Raw genomic sequence first — 25,168 nt, 5'->3', positions numbered from 1 at the left:
TATAGTACCTGAGATCTTCTGCTGTTCCTGAGAAAAGTCAATTCCTTCTCCAATAGAACTCATGATTTTCTCAATCTGAAATAGAAGAAAGGGACAAGAAAGAAAGGATGTCAGGTTTGGGTTAAACATTGCCAGCTCAATATAAAAGTGCCCACTGGGTGCTGACCTCTGGTCAGCTCCAGGTCTCCTTTAGACAATTTGCAGAGCTAGCACCAACCTGCAAGGTATTGAAACTCTGCTGCTCAGATCTAGAAAAGCCCTTTTCTGGCCATAGCTCTAACAGGGTCTGAAGACATGCTCTGAAGGGAGTGAGCTAAGCTGGCAACTATCTGGGCTCTCCTTTTAGAAAGGTCAAAGAGCCTCTCTTTAAGGCACTTTATTACACCCCATAATAATTTTACCAGATCCAGCAAAGACTCGGCAGAGGGTGTAAGAGCAGCTTAGACCTGGCACACTTTACTGGTCACGCTAGAACTTAAATTCCATCAGAGTAGGGACTTTGCCAGCGTTGTTCCATGCTATACCCTGAGTGGCTAGAGCAGTGCCTGGCAAATAGATAACCGATTTATTTGTCAGCTCTGAGGCATGAAGACAATTTCTAGAGCTGAGGCAAGCAGAGCAATTGCACAAAGAAACCTCCTGGAAGCCAAGGTGGGTTGACTCTACTAACCTCTTCTAGGTCAAATGGAGTGTATGTGGGAAGAATCACCACTGAAAGCACCATGAGGGTTGGATTCAAGCACAGTTTATTTGCCATTTTATACTTGTTCCTCTCTCTCCACCCAGGCCTGGCTCAACAGTGAACAAATAACATATACTAGTTGAGTGAATGAATAAATGAATAAATAAATAAAAATGTAGGTTCCATTTACTTATTGCCAGTAATGAAAAAGCTGGTTTGCCAAAGCCTATTCAGGTACATAACCCTGAATAGAAGAACTTCTCAGAAGACCAGCAGTCACGGACAGAGGTCTGGATTCAGGGCATAATTAGAGGCTCAGACCCCTGCTCTTCCTCTGGACCACAGCAGAGCGAGCAGTTCTCAAATCATCTAAATGTCTGCAGCATTGCCCCCTGTATGGACCCCGTCCCAGCCATCTGACTTTGGTTACTCTGGGCTAGATCCAAGTCCCCTCCTGTTGCAACCCCACACCCCCCACCCCCACTCCCCCAGGAAACCCGGTCAGTGTAAGATCAGGCCTTGACAATGAGGCAACCTTCTCTTCCTATCCTCTTCTTCCTTTTTGGGTTGCTGTGATAATGAGCTCATTTACTGCTCTTTTTCCAAAGAAATGAAAAGGGAACCTTTTGTACCAGGGCTTGGATGAGCTTTCCTCTAAGTGCAAGTAAGGAGCCTGGTCTGACAAGGAGAAAAACAACAGGCTCCAGCCAGCCGCCAGCTGGCAGACAAAGGCAGCACACTTGACACCCAGCACGAAGAGCACAGAGCAAACACCACCTCTCCCCTGCAGCCATGAGCTTGGGGCGGTGTTCTCCAGCCACAGAAATGACTGCCATCTCCAGCTGTCACCTGATTGCCTGTTAATGTAATCTGTGAACTCCATCCAACCCTGAGCTCAGCAAAAGCAAAGGGAAACACAACAAATCTGATCTGGAGAGTAAACTAAGGGTGTGTCAATACCTACTGGACCAGCAGCCCAGAGAGAGAAATCAAAACAGGGGTGGGCGGCACTGGAGTAGGTCTACACTGCCTTTTTTGTTGTTGTTGTTCTGAATTACTTTAATCCTGACCTGATTGGCTACAATGCCTTTTAAGAAGATACTGCCCCTGACCCCCCACCTTCAATCCTTCACTTACTTTGGCCCTGCCTATTTCAAAAGAACCCAGACAGACTTCCTTAATTAACTGTGGCACCACAGTCAAATACCTTAACACTCCCAAAACTTCAGTTTTAAATCTATAAAAACGGGGATAGATACTGCCTTTCATACAGGGTTGTGTGGAATAAAAGATATCATGTATGTAAAGCATCTAATTGACAGTAGATGCTCAATAAAAGGTTATTTGCTTTCCTTTTCCCTTCTGCTATCCTGAGTGCTCTAGCCTAGTACAATCTATTTTACAGTTTTAAATATTTTAACATAGACGTACATTTTGAAAAGTGTTATACATAGACATAATTCAAAATCCAAAAGATACAAAAGGCTATTCAGAGAAAAGTCTCCCTCCTGTCCTGTTTCCTAGCTGCTAAGTTCCCCTCTGAAGGCAGCCAGTACAGCCAGTTTCTTACTACCTTCTAGATCTATTCTATTCACATATAAGTGAACACGCTGTTCTGCATCTTGTTTTTATCATTTAATAATACATCTTGAAGTTCTTCCCGCAGTTCATAAAGAGCATTCTTTAAAAAAAATTTTTCTTTTTACATGGATGAAGTATAGTCATCTGGTATATGGTTATATCATAATTTATTTAACCAGTCCCTATTGAGGGATACATGCAGTTTCTAATCTTTTCTTATTCTGAAACCTTGCTACAATGAATACTGTTCTACAAACACATCTTTGCACATATGTGCAAGTCTATCTGTGGGATATTTTGTGAGAGTTTTTCCAGGCACAGAATCTTATATTAGTAGCAGGGACAACCTGGCAATAAATCAGTCAATGTTAGGATTCAAAGCCTGGTTTATGCAATCAGATTACAAAAGTCTCAAAGCTAAGCACAGAGCAGGTACTCAACTGATATCTGCTGATTAGTCTTCTTTTTCCTTTTCAACAACATTTATAGGAGAGGAACAGGGAACCTGAGGTAAGGAAACTTTTTCCTACCTGGGGGGGGGACTTCATTCCTGGAACGGCCCCACCAACCTCCTCTAGGGCCAAGGGGGTGCATGTGGGAAGAATCACCACTGCAAGCACCATGAAGGTTGGACTCAAGCAAGGTTTATGTGCCATTTATAGCCTCACCTAGGCCGGGCTCATGGTTAAAGAAACATATACTGGTTGAGTGAATGAATAAATGAATAAATAAATAAAAATATAGGTTCCATGTATTTAGTGCCAGTAATGAAAAAGCTGGTTTGCCAAAACCATGGAGAATGCCAAGGGTGGAAAGAGCTAAAGTGGAGGACTGACTCAAAGGTATACTCTGAAATAAAGTGAAGTCATCTACATTATGCATTTCATTATTATTATGATCATCTAATGCCCAACTCCCCAGCTGGCCTACCCAATCAATAGTCTCCTGCTGTACAATTCATGAGATTTTTACCAAATGGCCTTTTGAAATCAAAGTGAAAATCCCCACTGCTTCTTTGCTCTGCTTCTTTGGGTTGGCCCTGGGAATCACCCTCACTTCAACTATGAAAGGCCAAGAGAAGCCCAGGTCTCCACAGCCTACTCCTGGGTGAGTATCTTGAGTCGCTCCAGGCTGCAGCCCAGCTGGGAAATGCTAATGGATGTTCTCAGAACTATTTCAAACGGACTAGAAAATATGTCTCACTCTGTGAATTGCCATAGCTGGGTCAAGCTGAGGAGATTCAAACCCTGGCACCCAAGCACAGAGCCATCTAGGCTGTGGCCCAGGCCAGCAGATAGGAAATAAGGTTATTTCAGTCAGGTCCCAAAGAGTGTTCAGAAAAAACAGACACCATTCTGACCTACACACTTCATTTATTTTAACTATTTAGGCTTCAGTTAAAAAAAGTCTCATTAGGCACTTTCCCAGAAACAGTTCTGCATTTCAGAAAAGGAAGAGGCACGTGGAACATAATGGAAGGGGAGAGTTCAATATTCTCTACTTTTTCTGTTATTTTTGAAGAGATGGGAGATGAACGTATTTGCATGAACTATGATAGAGAAATCATATTTGTGTTTGTTAAGATAAGGAAGGCCCTGAAAGTTATCATCATAATCAACTCTTGATTTCAAAAAATGTTTGGAAATATTCCATTTTCAGAAAGCATTCAGGATAATCTACTTGGACTTTTTCCTATAGGGCAGTACAAAACGTTTTCCACACATGGCTGAAAACAAAATCAAAGCCAACACTAGCAGTACTGCTGCTCAGGCCCTCTGACATCTGCTTCTTAGAGTACAAGCTCGTGGCTGTCCACAGGCTGGCAGCAGAGAAGGTATTCCAGATGGAGAGGGCCTCCAATCCCCATTCTTATAACCTGGGTCCTAGGAGCAACTCCGATTACACTAGTCTATTCAGTGGAAAGAAATACTTCCACAAGTATTAACTGGGCCTTCTGTGGGCCAGGTCACAGACAGTCAGGAGACATAGCACAAGCTTCAAAAGTCCTGGGTACATTGTGGCTTCAAGTTTTGCGTAAAACCTCCCTTCCAGGAGGTGGTACGGGCTAATAGCCATGGTTGTGCTCAGGCACAACAATGGGGTTGTGCTCCCGTTTGTGCCCACATTTCAGGACAGGAGGAATCAGTCTGGTCAAAACACCTAGAAGTGGGGGTCTCATTTAGGGGAGGAAGGAAAAGGATCATCTTTATTGTGCCTTCTTTTGGTGCAATGGGGAACATGAGGGGAGATGTTTCTGTAATTTGCCAGCCATGGAAGTGGATCCCAGAGATCAGACACTTCCTACCCCCATCCTAAACTGTCTTTCTCCTGCTGGGAGCCATCAGCTCCCTAGGACTCTTCTACTAGTTGGGAAATACACACTAATCTACTTGGGCCTCTGCTGCACCCTAAAATTTTTGCTTTATTGGCCTAGAAACACACTCTGCTTTGCACTGTTACTTCCCTATTAACTATTTTATAGTGTATACCAGAGACATTATCGGATCATTAAAGGTAGGGATCCTATTTCATGCTGTGTTCTTAGATCCCACCTGGTGTCTTGGCTCAGAGAGGAATAAGGCAGCTACCATTTGTGAAATGCCTATGGCATGCTAGTCACCTCACTAATACAGAAAGACAGGAAAGGCAGCCAAAACTCTCACTTTTGGACCCCAGTCTGGATTCTCAAATTCCCCTTCCCTTCTCATTTTATCTTTTCCCATTCTCCTGGGTTGCCAGCACAGGACTGTTGTCCTGTGTATCCCACACCATGCAACTCACTGCAAAGCATACATATCATCCCCATTTTTGTGGTGGGGAACCTGAAGCCCACTCCATGGGCAGCTCCCAAATTCCCTGAGGCTAGCACTGCTCCCACCTGGGGTGAGTGCCAAGAGTAAGCCAAGCCTGCTCCCTGGGGAATTTCTGCTTCCTGCAGAGGGACCACGTGGTGGACTCTTTCTTCTGGCTTGATGGGCTTGCTTGAACAGTGCTCTCCCCTCCCAGGAGCTTGGGGTTAAGGAACTGCACCTTAACTAACTAGGTGCAAAACATCCACCTCATCAGGTGTTCCATGCCCATCCCGTGAGGGGATTGCTGACATCAAAACTGGCTCCTCAGGCTATGCAAGGAACTCTACAGATTGCTGAAAACTGCACTTCTAGACCCAGAAACCACATAAGACTTCACCACCTTCTCTGTCTTTTGCCTCTTAGCAGCAGAGAGACTCTTGGCCTAGAGTGATTTTGATTCCAGACCTACATTTAAAAAGGGGTCAGTGACCGAGGTCTGGGTTATTTTTTTTCCTCTCCCTTCAGACGGTAGGAGGCCTCAAGAAAGACAAGGTGGATTGAAGTAAATTATTTGTCCTGATTTTCTAACCTTGTCAACCGCTGTTAGGAGAGGACAGGGTGGGAGGGAGGGGGAAAGATGGCAGGGAACGAATAAATATCTGCCCGTGGGCTCAGGGCTGTCCTTCCTGAGATAGACACTACTGTTCCACTAAGGGTGAATAACTTCTTTTTCACAGAGCAGGCAGTTAGTCCCTGCTTTATCTGTCTCATCATGGTTGGGGGTGGGGGCCGGAGGGCACTCAGACTGTTAGCATATATATTATTGTAACCTTCCACTTAAATCCTCTTTACATCATCTTTTCTCTCAAAGTTCCCCGCTTCCCTCTCCCCAACTTGTCTACCAGACAACGGAGCTGCTTAGTTTCAAAAATGCTTTGTCCTTCTGAGGACTGACAAAGGAACAAATCAAAAGCCAGCTGGTATGCTTGTCCCCAGGTTAGAGTGGTGGAGAGAGGACAGCTAATCAATGCTCTCATTTCTTGACTCCCCTCGGTCCCTCCTCATTTTCAGCTTTCCCCTATCTCCCTAGGTTGCTGATTCCCAGGCCTTGCTCCTCAAATTATCTCACACCCTGCAATTAGCAGCTGGCCTTTTTCCAGACCCAGAGATGCTCAAGCCTCAAATCTAAAACTCGACAAGAAGGGAATCCTAAATGTAAACAAATATTGGCCAAATGACCTTTTCAGAGTAGAAAAGCCTCCTATAAAAGCAATCTTTAACTCAAAGCCCCAAGAAAATGCTGAAAGAGGAAAAAATGTTGGAGGACCTAGATTCCAATTAACTTTATTACTGCTTGCCTCATAACTTTGGGTTATGTGCCAAATACTGGCTTTAATAAGTGGAGCAAGAATCTAAAAGATTAATGAGGATTATGCATTTAGGTTTTAGTCCAATTTATACAATCTACATCCTACCCAGAACAAGGCTTTTTTTGGGTTGGATGGGAGGGACTGTAAGCGGGAAGGAAGCATCAAACCTCAGAAAGGCTGCAGTTATTTTAACAATCTGGGTAATTTGCCTCTTGGTCCCTCTTTTACCACCACCAGCCTCCAAGTAACCTCCCCTTGCTCCTATTCTTTTAAAACCCGAATTTCATTATAGTGCTCTGCATAGTTAGCCTGGCTATAGACAAAACCAGCTCCCAGTCAGAATCGATTTCCTCAGCAGTGTGGACAGGGAAAAGGGCCCTATATCCAATGAATCCTCAGATGCTGCAGAGAAACACCATCTGGTAATATTTAGGGAAGCAGAGGAGTCGGATATAGAATTCTGAGCATCAAATTACATATACTTAAGAAATAATAAAAAAAAGATGTAAATAAAAATTGTATATACTTTATACAAATGCACTATCAGTATGCATCAGCTGCCCTGAGATTTCCTGCAATTTGTCTCTCTACTATTATTACCTCTGAATTTGTGAGGTAGGGAAAAGTTGGATAAACAAATTTGACAGAGTCCCAAACCTCATTTTCAGGTACTAGCTAAAATCTTTCAGATAAGCATTACACAAAAGAGCACATACTGGGTGGGCCACATGGCTAAGCAGGCAGAGTTCTCGCCTGCCTTGCTGGAGACCAAGGTTTGATTCCTGGTGCCTTCCCATGCAAAAAAGAAAAGAAAAGAAAAAAAAAAAGAGCACATACTGCATGATTCCTTTTATACAGATTTCTAGAACAGGTAAAACTATTCTATTGTGGAAAGATATCAGAAGGGCAGTTGGTTTGGGGATGGGTGTCAGGATTGACTGGGAAGGGGCATAAGGGAACTTTTTTGGGGTAATGTTAATGCTTTGGCTTTGACAGGAATTTGGGTTACACAAGGGTATACATTTTTCAAAACTCATAGAAAGGGAGATTAAAGATTTATGTATCTCACTTTGTATAAATTTTATTACCTCCCCAAATGAAACAAATTATAAACAAATATTGAACCTTAGTGAATGATATGCACGTTGAGGTTTTTAGGGAAGAAATGTAAAAAAAATTTTTTTTTACTTTGAAATTCATCAAAAAATAAGATGGATAAGTAGAAAGGTGGATGAATAGGTGGATATATATGTTAAAGGAAGTATAGTAAAATGTTAATTGTAGAACCTACATGGGATATATGGGTATTCAATATTTAAGTCTTTTAGGTTTCCTGTGTGTTTGAAAGTTTTCAGAATAAAATGTTGGAAAAAATTTCTCTCAGGATCAAATCTTTTAGAGAACAATCAATTGTTAAGATCAACATTGGTTTGACTTGCATCATTTGTAATGAACTCTGCTCACCAGGTGATTAAGCAAAGACATGCCCAACAGCAAAAGGAAACAGAGAAAGGAATGTGGGACAGCTGACTTCACCATTATTCCCTGCCCCAAAACTTTCTGGGTTCAGGGCTCTCAGTACTGCTTCTGTGTTGTGGTGTGGACTTCTCTCTTCCAGAACCTAGGCCAACCTAGTCTCGACAGCCTGAAAACTCAATCATCACTTTCCCCAGGGATGAGAAGATGCTGGGAAACTGGTTCATGCTAATTAGACTCAAAAGAAATAGATCCCTACATCTTTAGCATGGTAAGCAGTACATTAGAACACTTGTCTAGTTGAATCCTTTTGTATCCTCTATAATGCATCTGCAGCCTGAAATCAATAAAATTAGGTACAAATCAACCCTCAGAACACTGAAGAAATTAAGGGAAAGAAATGTAAACTATGTTGAAAGGTTATTAAATCATCCCTTTTTACTTCAGGAGCTCATATTTCCTGAAAATTGAACTCAGATACTCAAAGTTAGGTACCCTTTTCTTTGGAAAGTACTTTTGATCAACAAAGTTAAAACTCAAGCCTTCCAGGTTCTAGGTTCTAGGGCTAGGTTCTTTCAGTGGAGTGCTTTCAGATTCCCCCACCTCCACAGAGCTTGCCTGCACTGAACACCAGCTGAATGCTCTCCACTCCATCCTCACCACCATCCTGTGAGGGAGAGAGGATTCTTCTCACTTTAAAGAAGAGAAACTCAAATGTCAGAAAAATGAAATAACATCCATGGTCATAACACTAGAAATATGTGCCATTGCCTGGTTAATTTTCTATCTAACTCAGCTTACTTTGGACCTAGCTTCTGCTCTATTAAAATGCAGAGTAGAACTTCAAATACATGGGATTGAGAACATTGAAAAGTAGTGTACTGTGGTGGAAAGAACAAGGACTTTGGAATAACAAATCTGAGTTCAAATTCTGGTTCTGCCACTTCATTAGTTGTGGACTCTTAAATAAGTTACTTACCTTCTCCAGCTTTTAATTTCTTTTCTTATAAAGTGTGAGAAAATGCCTCACTCCTGGGATCATTGTTTTGGGCAAATTACTTGATTTCTCTGAGTCTTGGTTTTCTCAAATGAAGATTCCAACAAAGAGCTGCTGAGACTATGAACAAGTCACCTAGTGCATTGCTTGGTTCCTAGACAGTACTCTACTGAGGACTTAATTTATTAGGACACAATCTGAGCAAGCTCTGCACTGCCTAAAAACATGGAATATTTGGAACACATTTATTCCTTGAATGACATTATCCTAAAGTAAAGACTAAGTTCTTGCTGTGTGAGCACAGATGGTAAGAGCTTCTCCTCCTCCAAAGGTAACTGCTGTTTGCTCCCACTGCCAGGGAATTTTGGTCTCTGTCATCTCCGGGGGCCATAGCAGGAAGTACTAAGGAGCCTTCTTAATCAAGTCCTTAGAATCATGAGGCTGAGCCTAATAGTGATTTACTTTTCACTCTGTAGCCCACTTGACCAGATGTAAGCCTTTTTTAAATTTTTTAAATTTTATTTTTTTAAATACCAAAAAACACCAAACGAACGCAAACATTCCTATTTTGATCATTCCGTTCTACATATATAATCAGTAATTCACAATATCATCACATAGTTGCATATTCATCATCATGATCATTTCTTGGAACATTTGCATCTATTCAGAAAAAGAAAGAAAACGAAAACAGAAGAAAAATTTATACCTACCATACCCCTTACCCCTCCCTTTCATTGATCACTAGCATTTCAAACTAAATTTATTTTAACATTTGTTCCTCCTGTTATTTATTTTTTGGGTGGGCTACAGTGGCTCAGCAGGCAAAGTTCTGTAAGCCTTTCTTACCCCGAGAAACATCTGTAGTCCCTGTAAAACCACAGGTGGCAGGCGAATAAGCCACACAATCCTACAATCTTATTCCTTTGCTCATTTCAGTTTAAAGAGATTAAAAAGGGTTTGTACTGATTTACATTTATCTGGTCCCAAATAACAGAATTCCACTTAAAATACAAGTTAATCAAACCCTGTTTTTTTTTTTAAAGGACGAACCAGAGGGACAGGGCTTCCTTGTGGGAAAAAATGTTTACCACATACTTCACGAACAATAGCCCACTTCCTGAACACTCAGCTGGAGGCTCCCTCTCCATTCAGGAAAAACATTTCATGGGAGGAAGATGACGCTTGTTTCTAAAAGGCAGCTCCTGGGTAAGAACATCAAGGATCCAAGACTAAGCTAAAATAGGGAGAAGGAGAGGGAGCAGAGTCACAACCCAGGCATGTTTTCTGTAAAAGTAGAGGTGAGAGCTGGAGGCCCTGGTGCTGACACCATCTCCCACAGTCCAGGTCAGCAGGTCATCAAGTCTGTGGATCAGCTCTGCTACTTATTAGCAGTGTGACTGTGGGCAAAGTACTTGTTCTCTCTTAGCCTCAGTGTGTTTATCTGTAGCAAAGGGATAACAACCCCTACCTTGGAAGTCTGTTAAAGACCTCCAGTTAAATGATCTGCTAATTAGCTAACTGTACACCACCTATTCCTACAGTAAATGGTATCAACACTGTCCTTGATTATAGCTGCCAGGATCCTCTTTAGCACACTCAAGGTCTTCGGTTTTCACTGAGGTGGGTGTTATACTTACCACGTATCAGCTGGGATCATTTCTAAAACCGTTTAAACTGTTTATGAAGCTTATATTTGTTGATGTGCAAAGAAATTTTAATTAAACGTTACATGAATGATGAAAAAAGCACAAAGAGAGATGTTTCTGTCGACAACGCCTTACTGACCAAAAGGGGGGAAAAGAAATGTATCAAAAGAAGGTATTAGTGGCTAAGAGAGTTCAAATAGAGACAAGAGGCTATTTTGGAGGTTACTTTTAGGCTAGCTTCAGCTAGATATTGCCAATTACCAGGGTTTGCCAAAACCCAATCAAAACCATTCCTATCAATCCTAAAGAACATCTGGGACTTTATCTGAGATTCTATAAAAGATTTGCATACTAAGATTACTTTCCAGAAACCTACAAACTCCAGATGGGTTCCTAGGCCAGGTAAGTCCTGAAATTCAGAGGGGCCAGCCTCTCCAAGAACATCAACCAGTTCCATCCCCACATTACTGATTCCTCTTTCCAACATTAAAAAGTTAGAATGGGCATAGCACAAATACCCCTAAAGATTGGGAGAAGGATCAAAGGAGAAGGAGGAATTTTAACAGAGAAGATAGGATCTAACAAATGAGTTTGTCTGCTGATCATTAACTTGATATTTCTTTCAGTCTCCAATGTCTTGGAGCAGCTAGAAGGAAAAAACTAAAATTGTGGAACTGTTAACCCATACCAAACTCTGAAATCTGTTCTATAACTACCTGTTACAATGTACTATGTGGTTTATTGCTTTTTTGTATATGTCACAATAAAAAACATAAGCAATTAATAAAAAGAAAATATATACATAATTAAAAAGAGAGCTGTAGATGCTTTGAAGAGACTCGGTTACGGAATCATTTTTAAAAATGTGCTATCAAATTAAGCATGGTTAGAGAAATAAAGTGTAAAATATTCTAAAAGGACTCTGTACTCAGACTGCATCACAAGTGACTAAATTCTTACTTTACTTTTAGGAAACTCAAATTGCAAATTTTAGTCAGTGATGTATTATGGATATGGGTAATATTTAAAAAAGAGGACAGAGAGCCCCAAACTAGCAAATCCGTACCAAAAGAAAAGGCCCTGGCTCCACATCTATCTACTATAATAGTCCTACATATGGAAAGCAGCTGGGGGAGTGGGGTGAAGGGCCTGACAAACACTCACACTGTCAATACCACACAGGTAATTCTCAAACCACTGGCATCATCAAAAATATCAAAGCTCTCAGAGAAGCAGAATGCTTGTCTGTTTTTTCCTAAAAAGCCTCTCCACTGAGGTTGGATTAATAACTCAGATGACTCCCAGCATAATTTCAGCCCTCCTTTCTTCCTCTTCACAGTTCCTGTTTGAACAATGCCTTCTGCTTTCACTGATCAGTACAGCTGTTCAGGACCAACCAGCCAGGGCCTGGTGGTCCAATGGCTACAGATCAAAGGCATTAGCAAGTCATGGACTCTGGTATTCTATCAACTCAGAGGCTAGTTAATGCAAGTTAAAATGACAGCTTCCATTCATCTGTACAGAACAGATGGGGGATAGAAACTACCCTCAGCCCACACAGATCTCAAACTGGGTACATGGAGACAGAGGGTTACTAAGTTAACAAAGACTGGCACCCCCCCACCTCCCCACCTTCTGAGAAGCCTTGGCAGGTGGGTAGGCAAAAGCAACTGGAGTCCTCTGAGTCTCACAGCCATATTCTGAAGCTCAAGGACATCAGAGGTTATCTTAAAGAAAGAGCCTGAGCTAGGAACTAGTCTGTGACACCCAGCCAGGTCAGGGGGTACCAAAAATGATGGAAATGGCATCGGCACGCTCCCCAAATATAATCATGGCAGGATAAGATACATGGAACTACTTCATGGGAGTGACAGGTACATGGAAGATGAGTATTCTCTGAGTAGGAAAACAGAGCTCGAGAGTGTTGACCACAGTGCACTGGAGACGCTTGTCCCTGACTGCCCACACTTACCTCACTGTACCTACCCAACCTAGATTCCTGCTGTTCCCTGAGGTCCCCAAACCTGAGCCAGGCAGGCCTTGGCCTCTTCTGCAGCCACCCAAATCCATATCCTATAATTTCTTCCAGGCCCAGCTCAGTCATTTGTGCCCTTTAATGACATATGTGGTCTAATGTCAAAAAAGTCTTCAGAGACTGAGCAAGGCTTTTTCCCTTTGGCAAAATACATAACCTACCTGAATCATGTCTGTAAACAGGGATGATAATACCTGATTCTCAGTACTGTGTAGGATTAGATACAATAATGCAAGTAGAGAGGTTGGCACACAGCAAACTTTCGATAAGTGCTGGTGCAAATGCAGCACCCTTTTGGACCAACCGCATCTAAAGTTTCTGTTTTAGAGCCCCTGGGGTCAGAGGCAGTCAGCCTGTATCAAAATAATGCAAGCATGCTCACATAAATATCGTCCGAGGATGGTTCCTGGTCCTTTGCAATATTCGCACCACCACACCTCTTCAGTTTCTTTCTTTTGTATTTCCCCCTGGTGCTCCGAGCAGGAACTGAGTCCTGGCAGGCTTTGTCAATACCCAGTGGGAAAACACACAAAGAGCTTTTAAAGTGATTACGCCCTATCTCATTCTTAGGGAAGGGGAAGTATTTGTTTAAGACACACATCTTGCTTGGATTTGAGATTGCCCTGAAGAAGAAATGGGAGAGACAAAGAGAAGACAAAGAGGTGACTTTCTCAGCAGATGGGTGGTATCTTCCCAACTAAAATTCTCTCCAACTTGATCCTCATTGCTATGTCCCTATGTCAACATCCTCCTGTATCAACCCTGCTCTGATGCCAACCACAAGGAACTATTCTTTCCTATTTTAAAAAATGAAGTATGCTTAAATTCCAAAGATAATATTTTATATTATTTCAATAATAATAATAAATGACCCACCCTCATATTTATTACCTGATTTAAGAAATAGAACATGAGTGACACACTAAAGCCTCAACATATACTTCCTGGATCACCTTCTACTTCTCTGCTCCTCTCTCCTGAATTGAGAGGTTACCATCCTCTTTTTTTGTTTAGCGTTTACCATCTATGTCATATTGACCACCAGGACAGGAGCAGAACTTGGTGTCCCTGAAGTAACCCATTAGGTTCTGAAATCATTGCTCAAGGAAAGGATCTCCTTTTAGCTTGTGAGTAAATGGAAGACCAAGGAAAGAATCCAGCACCTGAAGAAAGAGCACTGGTCAAGGGAGAGCAACAAACACTTGCAACAGTTGTGAGATAAACTTCATGTTAAAGTATACAATCACATTGGATAACTAGAAAGAACACAGTCTTTCAAAACAATTGCAGTAAGACTGCCTGTCCTGGATAGCCCCTGTGGATTTATACTCTTGGGACTGTTGGCAAGGGAGTCTTGCAAGTTGCAATTAAAGAGAATGGATATGTTCAGGAAGAACATCAAGAAAAGCAGTATACAGGGAGGGAAAGGTAGAAAAAATGGTCATGCTGATCTCTCCACTCCATGAAATCTTTGCGTTGGAAAACCCTAGGCTACTCACCCTACAAAGTCTAGCATCAGCCTTAGACTGAATGAAAATTCCAGCCCACAGTGCACTCTCAATTGTTTTGCAAGCATTTATTACTACTAAGAACTGTTCTCAAGGGGTTTGTGTGTGTGTACTTCGGAGGTAGCACCCTTCAGAAAAGGAGTAGGAACTACAACCTCAAGACAACATCTAGAGGGAAGCTGAATCAGAGAATCCAAGGAAAGACCTAGTTTATTAACATTTGAATAAGACCCAGGACAACTATTCGTTTAATATTTCTCATTACTTTATAACATCCCCATTTTTGGCTATTTATTGGCTATTTCTTCCAGCCTCTCAGTTTCACAATTTTTTGTTCAACAAACAATAAAAACTTAAAAGAAGACTGTGCACTTATTTAAGATACAGTAAAACTAGGGAAATACTGGAACATTGTCTTTTCCTCATAGAGTTCCTGGGATAAGAGAAAGGGGTGGTGCAGGCATTCTTAACAGGTGTACCAACCTGAGGTCTACAGGAGAGAAGAAAGGGGTGATAGGGAAGCTTGCTGGACTCCTTGGAGAAGGTCTGGGGTCCCAGATTAGGCTTTCCCCTCCCAGCTCCATTGTTAACCAGGGTTCAAGAATCTTGTCTTCTAAGATTCGACCTCTAATGGAATCAGATGCTTGAACAATAAATGAACTGGTATAGGGAGAACAGAAGTTTGGACTGGAGGAAGCATTGTACTCACATGATCAATAAGAGATTTGTTTTTCTCAAACATCTCTGAGCATAGGCTGTGTGTATGTCTGTATGTACACGCATTAGGATCTCAGCTATGTTTCTACATGGCTGAAAATAAACAGAATGGCTCTAGTCAAAACTGTGAAGTACATAACCTCTAACCTCTTTTTTTCCCACTTTGTTCCCAGCGTAGAAATAAGTGAGTACCACTGGCACACAGACCAACAGACTCAGTCCTTGGTATCTTACCAACATGTCGGTGGAAAAGGAGGCCAGAAATGTGAGGGCCAGAGGAGGCAGGAAGCCACAGATTTAGCTAGCAGGGGCCTGAGAGATACCAGTGGCATCTCTCAGTTTTTTTTTTTTTTTTTTTACATGGGCAGGCACCAGGAATCGAATCCAGGTCGCTTGCACAGCAGGCAAGAACTCTGCCACTGCGCCGCCATTGCCCACTCCATCTCTCAGTTTTGATAGGTGAAGGAACTAAGACTCAGAGAGTTAAGACTAAGTAAGTTAAGTTAACTAACATAAAGCAATGAGGCTGACACTTCAGGGACTAAACTTTGGCTTCTTTCCTCTCTACTGAGATACTGTACTTATTTTGCAGTTGGGGAAGTGGCAAAATATGGAGCAGCCCCTCTAGAGGGCTGAAGCCTGAAAGAAAAGGACCCTTCTTTTTCCACATCCTTGGGCAGAAACACATACTTGCCTCTCTTGGGAGAATGGCTTCTGTGAAGAACACTGTGCTGCCTTGCTTCAACAGTGGGGTACAAGGGTAGTCATTCTTAAACCTGGAAACCTGGTAATTTTGTGGGCTGGTGCCCCCTCCCCAAATTGGAAGTAATGGGAATGTTAAAAGTTGCCAACTTTCCATCAAGGGAAATAAGGACTTAAAATTTAACAATTCTGAATTGATGCAAATGTTCCAAGAAATGATGAATATGCAACTAAGTGATGATATTGTGAATTACTGATTATATATGTTGATGTTTTAGTTCATTTGTTAAATTTTTTTAAATTAATAAATAAATTTAAAAAGTTTAACAAGATCTTTGAGGTGAAAGAACAGTTCTGCATCTTGATTGTGGTGGTGGCTACATGAATTCGCACCTGACAAAACTGCACAGAACACATACACATAAGCGCATGTAGAACTTGTGAAATTTGAAATCCATAGATTGTACCAATGTCAATTTCCTGGTTCTGATATTAAATTAAAGTTATGTGATATACTACCATCGGCAGAAACTGGGTGAATATACATGGAGCCTTTCTCTACTATTTATGCAACCTCTTGTGCAGCTATAATTATTTCAAAATTAAAAGTTTGAAAAATAGAAAAATTAACACGAAAACTGTCCTCCTTGTTTTATAAAAGAAAGGACAACTACAGTACAAAAAGGATGGACATAATCAGAGCCAAGGCAATTGGCAACCAAATACCAACACCAACACCACAAAGACAACTCTTTACTGTTTTTCATTCTCTCCTTTCATTATGGGCAGATCAGAACTGTGTTGAGGACTATCTTATTAGTAAGAAAGCAAGACTCCAGTTCCTCCATCCTCACCAGTCTGGCTAGCAAACACAATTTGCCAATGGATACATTCAAAGGGAGGTCTGGCATAAAGCTCCCTTTCTTCCCAGCTTGGTGACAGCTCTCTGAAGCCTGGAGAGACTAGAAGACAAAAGTAAGACAGGGTGAGAATGCTGTTTGGGGCTGGGCAAAAAAAGACTATGTAGGGCTCTGCTGCAAGAAATTTCTCTTCTGCCTTCAGCTCCTTTTTCCAGTGCCTAGAATCCTCTGCATTTCTTTTTCCCTCCGCCAGAGCAAAGAAACCTGACGCCGACTATTTACATGTCCCAGGTTTTTCATTTATTCTACCATGGCCTCTCCCTATCAGAGACTCTGGAATCCACAGTCCCTTCTTAGAGCACTTTTCCTCCCTGCCTCCTGCTAACACCCTTGGCTCCCAGAGTCCTGAGCATCGGCTGCCCACACTCCTTTAGAACTGGAACTCAGGAGTAGGTCCTTTCTGACAAGTGCAAGAGGGATGCACAGAACAAGTAGTGCGCTCCTCAAAGACATCCTAGGTGGTAGGGAGGGTTGTAGACAAGGAAGCTTGAGAAGCCTCATTTTGGGATCACTGCTTGGGTGGCGAAATTGATGCTGTCTTACCTCTCAGCACTCACCATTTCAGTGCCTGCCAAGTGGTTTCTTACTGCAAACACCTGAGACTCTCTAGAGGGTTTCCTCTGGACAACTGAGTCCCTTCCCCCCAGGCCTGTACACTGGGTAGACTAGAAGTGCCAGGGGATTACCTGCTCCCACTAGTGGAGGAGCTCATACCTGGTGACTGACTGGAGGAGGTAAATAAATAGCTTAGCTTCCTCTACCCTCAGCTGGGGTTGCTTTGAATCTCCCAGAGTTCTCCAGCAGGTCCCAATGTGGTCACCTGCTTGATGGTAAACACTTCATTGACTTCCTTTCCTTCTCATTCCTGCACTCCCCTACCAAAGTTTTCTTGGATCACCTTCCAAATAAACTGTTTGCATTTAAATGTTGCTTTTGTGGGGACTCAACCTAAGACAGGTGGCCATAGCAAACCCCAACAATTGGGAAGTTAGAGCCAGAATTTCAAATATGAATGAGTTTATCTCTGTGGCTGTCTAAAGAATGTGCACATGTCCAATAAGAGAAATCACCAACAATTAGATACTAGAAAGCTAAGAGGGATAAAAACCATAAAAATTAGATTTGCCTGTGGAATACTCATTACAGACATTTATATGAACTGCTTTTCATTTGCCTAATTGCAACCAGCACAATAACTATCACAGATACATTAAATGTGCCAAAAACTTACATTAAATTTTATTTTATTACTTGTTTATACAACCCCACATTTGATTTTTGTATGTGTATAACTGGATGATCACATTGCACAGCCTGTCCACAACTAGAGGGGGCATGTTGGGATTTAGTCTTTGAAGCTGACTGCAGCATGTATGTAAATTACCTGGAAGACTGGTTAAAACTCAAGATTGCTGGGCCCCACCCCCAGAGTGTCTAATTCAACAGGTCTGGGGAGGAGCCGAGAATTTGCATATCTAACAAGGTCTTACTTGAAGCTGATGCTGTTGGTCTACAAATCACACTTTGAAAACCACTGCTTTAAAGTACCATAAATGAGGGAAAGAAGAGCTACAGGGTGAACTTTCCAGTTGGCATTTGCTACATGAAAGGTTGAACATTCTGTGTATTGTGTGTTTTAAGAAAAGAGGTAAAATCCTCTAATACTCTAGATTAGTTAAGTGAACCAAAATCAGATGTGGTTGGTTGACAACTTAAATCCCAAATTAACTCTGGTACTTAAACAAATACCAGAAGACCTGAGTTTGCTCATTTATTCAACAAGTGTGTACTGAGAGCTCACTCTGTGACAAAGCCCTTGCTAGGCATCAGAGGTTTGGGCACTGTCAAAGGGTCTTGTTAGCCTGTAGGTAAGTCACATCCTCTATGTGCTTCAGTTTCCTAACCTGTAAGTGAGATAACTCATATTTAGAGCAACTTCCAGCTCTGAGGTTTTACAATAAATCAAAGCAGCATTATGGTTCAAGACAAAAATATTCTGCATAGCTGCCTGGCTGGGCAGCATGATGTGAAATATAAGACCCCAGCTGCTCCAATGGGCCCGATCAGGACAGGGCAGGTGAATCCTTGGCAGCAGTCCTGGCTCTGGCACCCTTCTGGCTGGTGAAAGTCCAATTCCAATTTGACTAACATCCCATTTACAGGTGCTGCCATGAGTAGGTTAGTATTATGCCCAATACCAACCAAAGGATGTAACAGCACAAAATCCATGTTCATAATTGGTAGTCCCTTGATATATTATGACATTTAATCATTCCAAATACTGAAGGGAAAACCAGAGCTGCTTACTAGAATTAAGGATGCTATGATAACCTCCTCAACTGGGGTTTTAAATGAACCTTGTGCTAACAGCTTTCCTGTTCTGAATGCAAAGGAGGATGCAAGCGGAGGAAGATGGGGCAGCCACCTGTGAAGGGCAGTCACTAATGAGAACATGCTCTGTGTTTCTGAGAGGCCCAGTTTCTGAAGGTATCTCTAGATATTTCCCAGGCAAAGCACTGACCTTCCAGATTCCATGCAGAACTTGCAAGAAACATTCTTGTTTTATTTTATTCTAATTTATAGACAGAGAAGCTGATACCCAGAGATGGTCATAGTTTGCTCAAAACTGTCAACAAATCAACTATGGAGCTAAGAGAAGTGAGACCATCTTGTTTCTGACTGACCCAGGTTGGTGCTCTCTGTTCAATATGCAGCCGGGCTGAGATAGGTGAGAAGTCGTTTAAAATGAACATCTTCCCTAAAACCCATATGTGTCAATGCAGATTAAGATTAAGGTGGTAGAACAGAGCAATGATACTGTGCAATTGCAGTACCAAAGGGTGGGGGTATGTGTGTGTACTATGGGGATGGGACACACTCACCTACCTATAATCTCACTAGCCCTCTGCCAAGACAACCCAAATAAAAATAAAATTATTTTATATAAACTGACATTTTCTCAGTTTCATACAAATACAAGCATATTTAGGAAAGGAGCTATTAATATTTTTGTTGATCTAATACATAAAGCCTTAGTAACACAGTGAAGCCTATCATTAAGACAAGCCCCTAGCTCCCACTTTCAATCAGACTACTGCCCCTAAATCCTCCTTCGAGAGAATTCAGGAGCTTTTACCACTGCAGGAAAGGACCCAGCTTCCTTTAAAGAAACTACTTAAAGGAAGGACTAGTGTCTTTTATCTATATCCCCTGCACCCAGCACCTACTGCAGTGTCAGACACATAACTGGCACCAAATAAATATCCCCATATAAAGTTAAGTGTCTGGTCTCAACCAGCCTGGCCAGCCACTGGCAGTGCAGCTGAGAGCTGGACTCCAGGGAGGCCACTCGGTGCCTTTTGCTTGTTACTCATGGCAAGACCATTCCTAAGCCAAGGATTTCTACCTATTCACAAGGTAATGAGTCCCACAGGCTTAAATCCACCAGAGCAAAGTTAGAGGTTTCCTTTATCTATCTAAAACACCAACTTTAAGTTTCTGAGTCTGTTTTCGTTCATTATGCTACGATTTAGGAATAAGACTGTGTTTAGCCTATTTACATCTTCTGTGATTTCACAAGTGTCAGTCATGCTCTCATCTCAGCCTTCCTTTCTCTGGACTTGTAGACTTAATCTTTTTAGATTTGATTGCCTCTAACCAAGTTCACCTCAGATTTATGATGTTTCATTTCCTTTTTCAGCTCAACACTGAAGAAATAAAGTACAATTACCCCATTACACAAAACTGAGCAAAAGATGCAATGATACTGCCCAAGTAAGGTTAAGCCTTTTGTAAAAGCTTGGAAATGTATTTTAATTAATACAAGTAGGAGGCACTGTTTAAACTAATGCAAGTAAAAGGCACAGCAACAAAAGGGGTACACAATGCTCCCCAAAGGCAGGCAACATTTTCTACAAGTTGGGTGTAAGCCCAGGAATCTCACCATTCATTTGTTTCAAACACTCTGACTAATGTCATTTAGTGAACCTGTAGGTCTACCTGCTCTCTCCAATGCCGTTTAGAGTGCCCCTGAGGAACAAGGCTGCATGGAGTTAGAGACCTCCAGATGGCTAGCTCCCATACCATTCACTTTCCAGGTGTGTCATAGGTTTGACTCCAAACAGAGAAATTAACATTCAGAGAAAAGAAGGTTTTGACTCACAGTAATGTCAAAATAGGAAATCACCCACAATAGCTGATATGCAATTTTTGACAGACTACTTCAGTGAAATAAGAACAAGTATGATGTTCCTTGGAAAAGAAAAAGTAAGTGACAAAAGGAATACAAAGGTAGCATCCTAACACACCTCTAAGAAACTCACTGGCAAACATCCCATTGTCAATGGTGAACAACAATGTGCCACACTGTGTTCTCACAATGCCAAATAAGCAGCGGAGAGCCCAGCAGTAGTAGGTGCTCAGTAAATGTTACTTTGTAGAATGGCTGACCAAAGGAATTGTGTATATTAACACCTCTGATGACTTTAAATAAAGTACCTTAATGGAGTTCTCTGTAGTCTGCAATAGTCAGACTATTCAGGTCCAGCTGGGAGAGTGAATTCCTTCCAGAGCACAGAGACCCAGTGACCTGGCAAAGGTTAATGCATCTCTACATGAGGACCAATAAACTCATTTTTCATTGAGATCAATCTCCATTTCCATCCTCAAGGGTATGTGAGATTTTACATTGAAATCTCTGTCAACAGTGAAACAAATGCAAACATCACTAAAGTTCCAGCCTTAAAAATGGCAGTTCTTGAGTTGCTGCCCGGGTTGAGAAAAGACCAAATCTAATTGAACCTTTAGGAGAAATTTAGCACAGAGAAACAAAGTTATCTGAAATGGAGCATGGCCGGATCTCGGGTTTAATACTCCAACAGGGAGAAGACTTATCACGGACCTTATTTCTGGGTCAGCAGCAATATTTCTGATTTTTTTAAAATGGGCTTTGGAAAAATTTCCCCTGTAACCAAATAAATTCCAACAGCACCAAATATGACAGAGATGCTAACTCTTCTGTTGAATAAGTGTCTACAAAGTTTGTAAACTGGTTTAGACACATAGCTCAGCTGAGGATGTGTTTAGTTATGCATTTGCTCTACTGTAGCAAGTCCTTCAGGATACCTGGGTAGTAGCTAATATTCCAGCTGAAATATACCACCATTTCTGATTTGGTTCTTTTCCCCCTTTCAATCAAATTTGAAAAATTAGGGACTAAGGGGCGGTGCAACGGTGACTCAGTTGCAGAATTCTCGCCTGCCATGCCAGAGAAATGGCAGAGAATTAAACATGCTCCATGTTCCAGGCTCCACGTTCAATTCATGGAGCCTGCCTATGCAAAAAAAAAAAAATTAGGGGCTAAGAACTAGGCAAAACTATTTCTGTTCCTCACTTAAATATATAATACCCAAAAGCAGAAAGAGTTGTAACACATTCAATAACATTTCCAAGGGGCCTCCCATTTTCAACATTCTTCATAAACGTTAGCTATTTTATGTATGGAGAGGGGCAGGCAGTAAACGGAGTTAGTTTAAAACTTATCTTATATTGGTATTTTAAAGTCAAATTCAATCTCCCATTTCCAAACCAAAATGTTTTAATAAAATAACATTTTCAACTTAAAAAAAATGGGAGGGGGTAATCTATCAAATTAACTGAGAAATCCACAAAACATTAGTAGTAAACCTCCCCTGAAATCCATAAATATTTGTTCTCCTATCTTTGAAACAAATTATTCTGTATATTCCCTTGAATCTCTCAGTTGTGATATAAAATGGTTATTACATATTACCACAGAAGAATAAAGAAAATAAAATTTAAGGGTGAGGTGAAGGAGAAGGACAATTATTATATATCCCTCAAGAAGAAAAAAAAAGATATCTATACTCAAGCTCTTTGGAGGGATTATGACATTTTAAAGGACTCAGGACCTTCAACATCCTTTTTTTTCAAAAAACTTTTTAAAAATTGTATAATATAACATCTATATAAAGCAAAGAAAGAAAAAATCAATAGTTTTCAAAGCACTCTTCAACAAGTAGACACAGGACAGATCCCAGAGTGTGTCATGGACTACCATATATTCATCTCAGATTTTTTCTTCTAGCTGCTCCAGAACATTGGAGGCTGAAAAGAATAGTTTTTATCTTCACAATTGACTTTTTTTCTTTTTTTGTGAAAAATACCATATATACAAAAAAGCAATAAATTTCAAAGCACAGCACAATCAAACAGATTTCAGAGTTTGGTACGGGTCACAATTCCACAATTTTAGGTTTTTACTTCTAGCTATTCTAAGATACTGGAGACTAAAAGAAACAGCAATTAAACGATTCATCAATCAAATTTGTTTGTTAAACTCTACCTTCTCAGTTTAACTCCATCATCAACTTTGATCTTTCTATCCCACTCTTTAGGTATATTTGGGCTATGGCCATTCTAACTTTTTCATGTTGGAAGGGTTGTCAATAACATGGGTTAGAGAAATGGAACTAGCTGATGCTCTGGAGAGGCTGGGCCCTCTAGGATTCAGGACTTATCTGATCCATCTGGAGGTTGTAGGTTTCTGGAAAGTTACCCTAGTGCATAGAATCTCTGTAGAATCTTATAATGCCCTAGGTGTGCTTTAAGATTGGTTTTGGTTGGAGTTTGGCAAGTTATGATAGATAGCAATGTCTAACTGAAGCTTGTGTAAGAGTGACCTTCAGGTAACCTCTCGACTCTATTTGAACTGTCTTAGCCACTGATACTTTATTAGTTACACTTCTTTTTCCTTCTTTGATCAGAATGGCATTGTTGATTCCATGGTGCCAGGCCGGACTCATCCCTGGGAATCATCTCCCACAGCCACCAGGGAGACTTTCATCCAACACCCTTTTTTGAGGTCAGGTAGTTAATCATTGACTTACATTTTTAAGGGCCGATTCTGGGCTGAGTAGCCTAAGGGCTTGTAAAAACAAAGTGTGGTTATTACCCTTGAAAGGTCTCTAATCTTGTTAGGGAGACAAGCCACGCACATTAAAAACAAGATCAGCAATGCACAATAGTGCAAATTAGTGCCTGAGGAAAGAACTGACAAAGGAAGGACTTTTTAGCTATCTCAGGATATGAGAGGGGAGGTTTTATGACAGATAGACTTGGCCCCTACCTCTCCCAGAGGAGGACCTGGCCTCCATGGTTGCTGGGCTGAGTCCATCAGGTCTCCATAAGACTGACTGCATCTCTTCAAAGAGGCCTCTCAGGGCTAGTCAGTTGAAAGTAGAGGGCTCTTACCCACCACCTACCTCTCATGGACCCTTGTTTTTTTTCTTCAAGAGCACTTATTGTCATTTATAATAATATTTTAATTTGTTTATATTTGTTTAATATCTGTCTCTCACTTTAGATTTGAAAGCTGGACATTTATTTTGTTTATTATTTCACCTCTATATGCCCAGTACCTAGAACAATGTTTGGCAAAGAGCATTCTCAATAAGCGTGAATGAATGAATGAGCAAACCTTCATGGAAGGGGAGAATTTTAATAGACAAATGGGGAAAGTCATTCCTATAGGGAAAAAGGCACAAACTAAGGAGTATGAGGAGAAAACTGTGTAGAGGAATTGAATCGAGACAGAAGATCTGAGAGAAAGGTACAAGCTGAGAGAAAGTCAGGTATAGAAGTTGGGCCATAGGGTTGTTTTCTGGACAACCATGAAGAAGGGTAACATAAAATATTTTAGGTACATGGAAGACAGACATGAGAAAGGTAGAAGAGAAGCCCAGAGTCAAGCAGGAGAATACCGAGAAGGCAGTTGTTGAGGTGATCCCAGGAAAGTGGTTGGGAATGGAGAAGAAGGGAATTTAGGAGGTAACTTGGTGACTGACAAAAAAGATGGGGGGAGAGGAAGGGTTCAGACAGAGTCAAGGGCACATGAAGGCTTGGGCTAGTATTCAGAGGGCTTGGCTTGGGCTCATTTATACAATGCAGGCTTTCCCAGTTCTCATTTGTCCTATTTATTTCAAATGAAAAACTGGTACAAAAGCATCTTAACCTGCAAATTAAGGTCATAATGAGTCCTGTAGTTCTAAAAGAAAAAAAAATGGGCCTGGTAAAATCTCATTGACTCAAAGCAGGACAATTATGTGGACAGGTTGAAAGTCAGTTTAATCACTGTTATATGATGGGGTAGGGTAAGACCCACATTGTTTTTTTGACCAAAAGCAAAACATGGGGGAGGCTGAGCTGTATTTCCCTGGCAGGGAGCACAAGAGACAGCTTCAAAAGGCAACAAGCAGCACTTGCTTCACCACTACTCCACAGAGCAGCTTTTAGTATGGTGCCCTGATGGGGACGTGGAGGCTCTGGAAGGGTAATACACAAGGTCCTGGATTTGTGTTAAATTGGTTCCTTTAATTTATCAGGAAAATAGGAGGCACATCAAACTTCCTGATAAAGTATTATCAGGGGCCATGTGACAAGTAAAATCTCATCACAATGTACAATACCATCTTCAGCAATGTCATACAACTTCAAGAGGACTGATGACCTGGACATATTCAGAGAATGGTCAGGACAGAAGCAGTTTGAGACCTAGTCATTTGAGGAAAGGGAGAAGAATCAGAGGTTTCTGGCAAGGGAACAAGAAGGTATGAGCGGGAAGAACATATTGTGGCTTAAAAAATCTGAGTAATTGTTGTTATGGAGGATAGCGTGCATGACCCAGAAGGCAGAACCAGAACTGATGGTGGAGAAATCAGA

The 25,168-nt window shown here is 41.3% G+C and overlaps 1 protein-coding gene across 7 annotated transcripts in view; it reads right to left on the bottom strand.

Moving 5' to 3' along the window:
• ANKS1A (ankyrin repeat and sterile alpha motif domain containing 1A) overlaps positions 1–25,168 on the bottom strand; it is a 253,183-nt gene that overhangs the window by 45,615 nt on the left and 182,400 nt on the right. For all 7 annotated transcript variants that reach the window (XM_077161540.1, XM_077161539.1, XM_077161541.1 and 4 more), the window contains one exon: positions 9–75. In XM_077161540.1, coding sequence (XP_077017655.1) covers positions 9–75 — 67 coding nt within the window. The remainder of the gene's footprint in view (positions 1–8; positions 76–25,168) is intronic.

Source organism: Tamandua tetradactyla, chromosome 5, assembly GCF_023851605.1.
Source record: "Tamandua tetradactyla isolate mTamTet1 chromosome 5, mTamTet1.pri, whole genome shotgun sequence".
Classification (NCBI taxonomy): domain Eukaryota; kingdom Metazoa; phylum Chordata; class Mammalia; order Pilosa; family Myrmecophagidae; genus Tamandua; species Tamandua tetradactyla.
The sequence above is the reverse complement of the archived record's forward strand: the minus strand, read 5'-3'. Positions and strand labels throughout refer to the sequence as shown.